General features: G+C 33.4%; 1 protein-coding gene across 1 annotated transcript; it reads left to right on the top strand.

Moving 5' to 3' along the window:
• The first annotated feature begins 310 nt into the window (after positions 1-310).
• LOC147411471 (cysteine-rich receptor-like protein kinase 10) lies at positions 311-6,310 on the top strand. The gene is made up of 7 exons (XM_086432109.1): positions 311-1,124; positions 2,070-2,204; positions 2,395-2,525; positions 2,632-2,842; positions 2,989-3,226; positions 3,348-3,501; positions 5,733-6,310. Exons 1-7 carry the CDS (start codon positions 311-313, stop codon positions 6,063-6,065), a joined length of 2,016 nt encoding a protein of 671 aa, XP_086288235.1. The 3' UTR covers positions 6,066-6,310.
• The last annotated feature ends 396 nt before the right edge of the window (positions 6,311-6,706 follow it).

Below are 6,706 nucleotides of genomic sequence, written 5' to 3'. Positions count from 1 at the left end.
TTATCTTAATAGAAGAACCAATCAACATTGACCATTAATAGTCTTTGCTTTAGATGAACCAACGCATTAAACAATGTTTATATATATATATATAGACTAAGAGACGTGCTACACTGCCTAAGGTTGGACACTGGGTCTAAGTTGACCCGGTTGTATACGGATACCCATAAATTTATATCCAGGAAATACAAGTTAGAAAATCAACGATTCTATGTGCACCGCCACCAGGTCAATTCTATATACTATAGTCTTCCAGTTCAATTTCATCATAAAATAGTTCACAAACATTAAAAAAAAAATGACAGAGAGGATGGGCTGGCTTGATATGATCTTCTTAGTTTCAGCCATTAACATCGTACAACACTTGAACCTCAACTCAGCCCAACCACTTGCCTACCGTTATCATTTCTGTGGGGGAGGTAATTATACTAACACCAGCACATATGCATCAAATGTCAATATTCTCCTCTCTTCTCTATCCTCGAGTGCACCAGGTAATCGTGGGTTCTATAATGAATCGATTGGCAAGAACCGAGATACGATCAACGGTCTCTTCCTATGTCGAGGTGACGTTAGTCCTCAAGATTGCCAGACTTGTGTCAAGGCTTCAGGTGAAGATCTCAATAGGCGTTGTATCAACACAACAGGGGCAATTATATGGTACGATTACTGCATGTTACGCTATTCTAACGAATCCTTCTTCTCCCAGAGGCAGCAAGAACCAGGCAACAGTCTGACTAATCCAAAAGATTATAACTCCGACTCGGTACAATTAATTGATACTTTGGATAGTTTGATGAATATCCTTATTGAGAAGGCAGCCTATGGAACTTCCCCTTCTAATACTGCTAATGTTACTGTTAGTGTTACTGCTACTTCTACACCCATGTTCGCCACTGGAGAGGCAAAGTTTGGAAACTTTGAAAGATATTTATATGGTCTAGTGCAATGCACTCCTGATATATCTCAACCTGATTGCCAGGAATGCTTACGAGAGGCAGTTAGAAATTTTCTAGTGTGCTGTAATGGTAAGGAAGGTGGATTTGTTTTTCGACCCAGTTGTAATTCAAGGTTCGAAATGGACCGTTTCTATGGTATTGATGAGGTTCTTCCGCCCCCAGATGGTACGTATGATTTTTATTTATTATATTTTATACATTTTAATTGTAGAGCTTCTATTGGGACACACCAACTTTTGCCAAGTCATAATTCTTTGCTGACTTAAATAAGAATTGGTGTGGCGTTAGAAAAAGTTGGTGTGGCACAATAGAATCTCTCTTTAGTTTTTAATTTGAATAGGGATCTTGACTCCCCCACGTGCCATACTAAAATACTCTCCTGACGTGGCATGTGCTACAACCATAGATCTTTTGCCTCGAGATACACAATTGCACATATTTATGGGGATGTGTATCCCGAGGCAAAAAGATCTATGGTTCTAGCATCATGCCATGTGGGGGAGTCAGCTTATCACGACTCTTTTAGTTATTGTATAATGATTTTCTAACTAAACTTTGATAGACTAACTCAAAAGCTCACGAACGTGAATGTGAAGTTTTTTTTTTTTCTTGAGAAAAAAAAATCTACAGTTCTTGTACTTGCCATGTCAGTGAGTTTTTTAGTTATTCTGTTAAGTTGAGTTTGAAAATCAATACTCTTAATTATTAATTCAAAACACGATTCTCTAAAGCCTAGCATCTCTTACGTATGCTACAAAGTTCTGAGTTCATCATACTAGTGGATGTTGCTGGTATCTCATTGAAATCTTGAGTGTTAGCATTCTCCTATATGTACATAAACACCCACATATTTTAAGGTTATGCACGTAAGAGTAAAATTGAAGAGAAAAACTAGGGTTTTGAAGTATTTGAATGACATGAAATTAATGTACAGGGAGAAATCCTTGGTTATATGATTTCTTAGCAAGAGTTAATAAATCACTCTCATCCAATTGTGGACGTAGGTACACTGTGCATCACCTAAATCTTGTTTTGTACCATGTATTTCCTTTTACTTTTTATTACCTCCATGGTTTAAAGCTAAACTGAAAATTCTTGTTGCTCATTCAGGAAATCGTGGAAAGCCATCTTCAAATGTTGTTGTTATTGTTGTTCCGACAATTATTGGAGTTTTGCTCCTATCCGCCTTTTGCACATATTTGTTAAGGAGGAAGACAAGGACAAAACCTAAAACAAATACTACTGGTGGGTACCAGTGGATTATGCAATACTTTAAGTAGTTTCATTCCCAAATTGAGATTCAATTTGAATAGATAAACATTAAGTAGTTGGGGTTTGATGTATCTATCGTAAAATATACCTAAAAATGTTCCACTTTTTGTTGTAGAGTTACTTTTCATGAAACTGATTTTATACACATTATTTATCACTCCAGCTTCAGCAAATATAGATGATATTGGTGGTTCAGATTCATTGCAATTTGACTTGGATACAATAAGAGTTGCTACGAACAACTTTTCCAATGAAAATAAACTTGGAGAAGGTGGATTTGGTGCAGTATACAGGGTAATAATTCTTCTTCTTTTCTTTTTATTCCTGATGATTTTGATTTGAGGAATTGCTCGAACAAGTTTAAACAGTCTCTTAGTCATTTGTTGTTAACCTTATGTAGGGTGAGCTTGTAGATGGGCAAGAAATAGCAGTGAAGAGGCTCTCTAAAAATTCAGGACAAGGTTCACATGAATTTAAGAATGAAGTGATGTTATTGCATAAGCTTCAACATCGAAATCTTGTTCGTCTTTTGGGTTTCTGTCTAGTAGGAGAAGAAAAATTACTCATCTATGAATATGTTCCGAATAGAAGCCTCGACCAATATATATTCGGTTTGACCCATTAAACATCCTTTTTTGCCTATTTAGTTTCTTTACTACTAATATAATTTAGTGCTTTTTACAATATTCCTGTATTAGTAGTTTGATATATGATTACTTGTTTAATCCTCTGTTTTTATATAAATGTATATATATAGATCCAAACAAAAGAATGTATTTGGACTGGGAAACACGTTACAAAATCATAGGAGGCATAGCTCGAGGACTTCTTTATCTTCACGAAGATTCGCGACTTAGGATTATTCATCGAGATCTTAAAGCGGGCAATATTTTGTTAGATAGGGAGATGAATGCCAAAATTTCAGATTTTGGCATGGCAAAGCTTTTCGTAGTCGATCAAACTCAAGGGAACACAAGTAGAATTGCTGGGACATTGTAAGTATTTGAACTCGAATTCTTCATCAATAAGTTCATTGGTTAAGATTAAATTAGAAAATAGAGTATGTTTATTTGATATTAAAATCACAAAGATCAAATATTGAAGATTGGAATGCAGTGGATACATGGCCCCAGAGTACGCATTGCAAGGATTGTTCTCAGTAAAATCAGATGTTTTTAGCTTTGGAGTTTTACTTTTGGAAATCGTGAGCGGTCAGAAGATCTACAATTTCCATCACCCATCAGCTCCTTCACGAGACCTTCTGAGCTACGTAAGTATGACCATTATCTGAAGTTAAGATATTCACTCTTTTCAAGAATCAAAACCAAATCGATTAAAAAAAATAATTCAAAACCAAACTCCGTATTTTAAAGATTAAACTAGGGTGATTGTTTGCTCAATAACCAACACCATTTGGACATGTGGCACTGACAAGAGAAATTTTCTCTCTCCTACCCATAGTTAAAAAGCTGAAATTTCTCATAAGGTCAACTTGTGTCATTCAAAAATATGATCCAACACAACAGTGTTGTTGATGATGAATTTTATTAATTTTAAAAAATATATATATTTTTCTCTATTGTATTTTAATTTAAATTTGGATATTCGATAGCCGTCCATTTACAACACCATTGATCAAGTTCGAAAAAATTTTGTTTTTTTTTATTGATGTTTTTCATGAAATCTAGAAGGTAGTGGTGTTCAATTGCCAATATGATAATCCATGTGGATCTCATAATACTTTTTAAGATTTGAAATCTAAAAATTAAGATTTCTGAACAGTGGATGTGCGGGTAGGAGGGAGATATTTCTCTCTTATTACTTACATCATTAGTTCCACATGTCAAAACGGTGTTGGCTTGTGAGCAAACAATCACTCGATTATTTAGATTGTAATTCTCCAAGTTTTGGTCAATATTTGAGATACCCATGTGTTATCTAACTTATGACATGCCCCCTTATCTAAGTCTTCTATAAGAGACAAATGTAAAATGATTTTAATTCTCTCACTTCAATCTCTATCAAAATAACAAAAAAACCTAGATTTTTCTAAAAAAAATTAGGAATTGACTAGTTGCACACCACTCATTACCAATTGCACTCCATCACTTAAAAATTCCTTTGTGCCTTCCATCTGGATGATTACACTCCAAAACTAATTTTAAAATATATATTATCCTCCTTTTTTTTTTAATTGTTCTTTCTCAATTATGTCTACAAAAATTATTGCTGGTTCAATAATTTTTACAAGAAATATTTTGTCATTTCGAAACCATGTTTACAAAGTTACGTTCCCTTGAAATATACATGTTCATATTAATTTTTAAATAAAGATTAGAAAATCAATACGTTAATTAAGTTGGAGCCAAAAAGCACACAAGCAAAATCAATAAAAAATATGAGCAAAGAATACAAAATTACAAGTTAAAATAAAGGTTGAATCCTAAAAGTTTATGTATTTGAGTGCAAGTAGTAAGTTAAAATAGAGGTTATAAAAAAAATAGAGGATTTTTTAAGGTTGGTGTGCTACTAATCGGTCCCAAAAATTATGTCAAGTACAAATTAAACTACTCAATCTATTCTTCAATTTGTCATCTTGCATAAGGTCTTGTTATAAAAAATAATAAAAAAATTAGGTTTCTATGGTTTAAACATGCAATTTAAGAGAGGGTTGGGTTCATTGACTCAAGATATACGACTCAAGAAATACAAAATCTAATCAAAATATACTTTATATAAGGTTATTTTTATAGGTCTTGTTAACATGAGTGATTTTTGCTCACAGCCAAATAACCGGTTGACTTGTGGTCCGAATGACATTAGAAACGGGAGAAAGTTTCTCTCTCTTACCCACATGTCCTTTGCCCACATTTATTTTTTAAGATTTCAAATCTTAAAAGGGGTCGTTGGACACAAATTGATTATCACATTGACAATTCAATAACACAACCTTCTAGATTTCATCAAAATATTTATATTTAAAATAAAAATATTTTTCGAACTTGATTCAAGATGTTGAAAATGAAAGACTATCGAACACCCAAATTTAAAAATAAAATTCAAAGGTGAATGATAATCTTTTTTTAAAGTTCATATTTTTGTCCTCTACAAACCCATTGCTTTGGATTATGTTCTTAATTCCAGATCAATTTTTTTTTTGTTGTTGTTGTTGTTGTTTTCACTATGGTCTAGGAGAGAGAAACTTTCTCTCTCAGTGCTGGTGTCATGTGCATCACATGTCAAACGGCTGTTGGGCCGTGAGCAAAAAAATCACTCTGTTAACGTGCATACCTTAAAGTGCAATGAATATTAATCACACCTGGAAAATTGAATTTTATATCGAAAATACCCTCAAAAATACTTTTCCAAAAATACCCTAGATTCTTATTTCCAAGGTGTAGTTATTATATAAAATAATATAATTCGATCTCCCTGTGTTTGACTTATTTCTGACTAATGGAGTTTACACTAATAAAAAAACAACGTGAGAAATCTTTGCAGGCATGGAAACATTGGAAAGAAGGTACAGCTTTAGATTTGATGGATCCAACATTGGCGGATAGTTTTTCGACAAATGAAGTGATGAGATGCATTCATATTGGACTATTATGTGTTCAGGAAAACATAGACGATAGACCCACCATGTCGTCTGTTGTTCTAATGCTCAGCAGCTATTCCCTTACGATCACGTCTCCTTCACCACCAGCATTTTTCTCTGAGAGTAGAACGGGTCCAGATGTGCCCAGAATAGAGTTGGAGTTGGATGAATCCACAAGAAGTTCAATGCCATATTCTGCAAATGAAGTGTCCCTTATCAAGACTATTCCTCGATAGAAGTTCAATTACTACATATGTTTTCAATATTGTAGATTCTATTGACACTACGATACACATTTTTCTCAATTGATTATCTTCTTTATTTATTTAAGAGTCGTGCTGGAGTAACATTGTGGGGGAACATCGGCTGACGTGGATGTGTGTTATAATCATAGATACTTTTCATTCAAATACGAGTGAGATCTCGATGAAAACATCAATGGTTCTGTGTACACCAATCTCCCCCACAATGCCCCTCACAATATTACTTCAGCATTATTCTTTGTTTAAGTATAAATATAAACCTGCTTACAAATATTTGTTTGAATGGTTGATTACGGGTTTTTATCACTTCATCTTTGGAACTGAAGAAGTCAACATAATTTAGTTTAGACATTCAAAATGCCATTAAAATTGAGGACAATACAATTTTGTTATGTTGTTTTGATTTGAAAATTCAGAAAGGGAAAAAAAAATGTGTACTAATGTTATATGGTGATTTGATTAATTTAGAAAGAAAATTAGGGGAAAATTTTGGAAATAATCAAGGAATCGACGGCATCCGAGATTTTACTTCTACAGAAAACATATGAAATTCATTTTCTAAGACTAAACAAAAAATTTGAATATGTCGAATTTTTGAAAATTTATAGAGAAAA

Source organism: Akebia trifoliata, chromosome 1 (assembly GCF_017979445.1).
Source record: "Akebia trifoliata isolate Shusen 1 chromosome 1, ASM1797944v1, whole genome shotgun sequence".
NCBI lineage: Eukaryota > Viridiplantae > Streptophyta > Magnoliopsida > Ranunculales > Lardizabalaceae > Akebia > Akebia trifoliata.
The sequence above is the reverse complement of the archived record's forward strand: the minus strand, read 5'-3'. Positions and strand labels throughout refer to the sequence as shown.

What these genes read in the sequence shown, in the direction of transcription:
- LOC147411471 (XM_086432109.1), top strand. Translation starts at nt 311, where the DNA reads ATGGGCTGGCTTGATATGATCTTCTTAGTTTCAGCCATTAACATCGTA. An exon ending in ACCTAAAACAAATACTACTG is followed by an intron (nt 2,205 to 2,394) that starts GTGGGTACCAGT and finishes TTATCACTCCAG; the next exon opens with CTTCAGCAAATATAGATGAT. An exon ending in GATTTGGTGCAGTATACAGG is followed by an intron (nt 2,526 to 2,631) that starts GTAATAATTCTT and finishes AACCTTATGTAG; the next exon opens with GGTGAGCTTGTAGATGGGCA.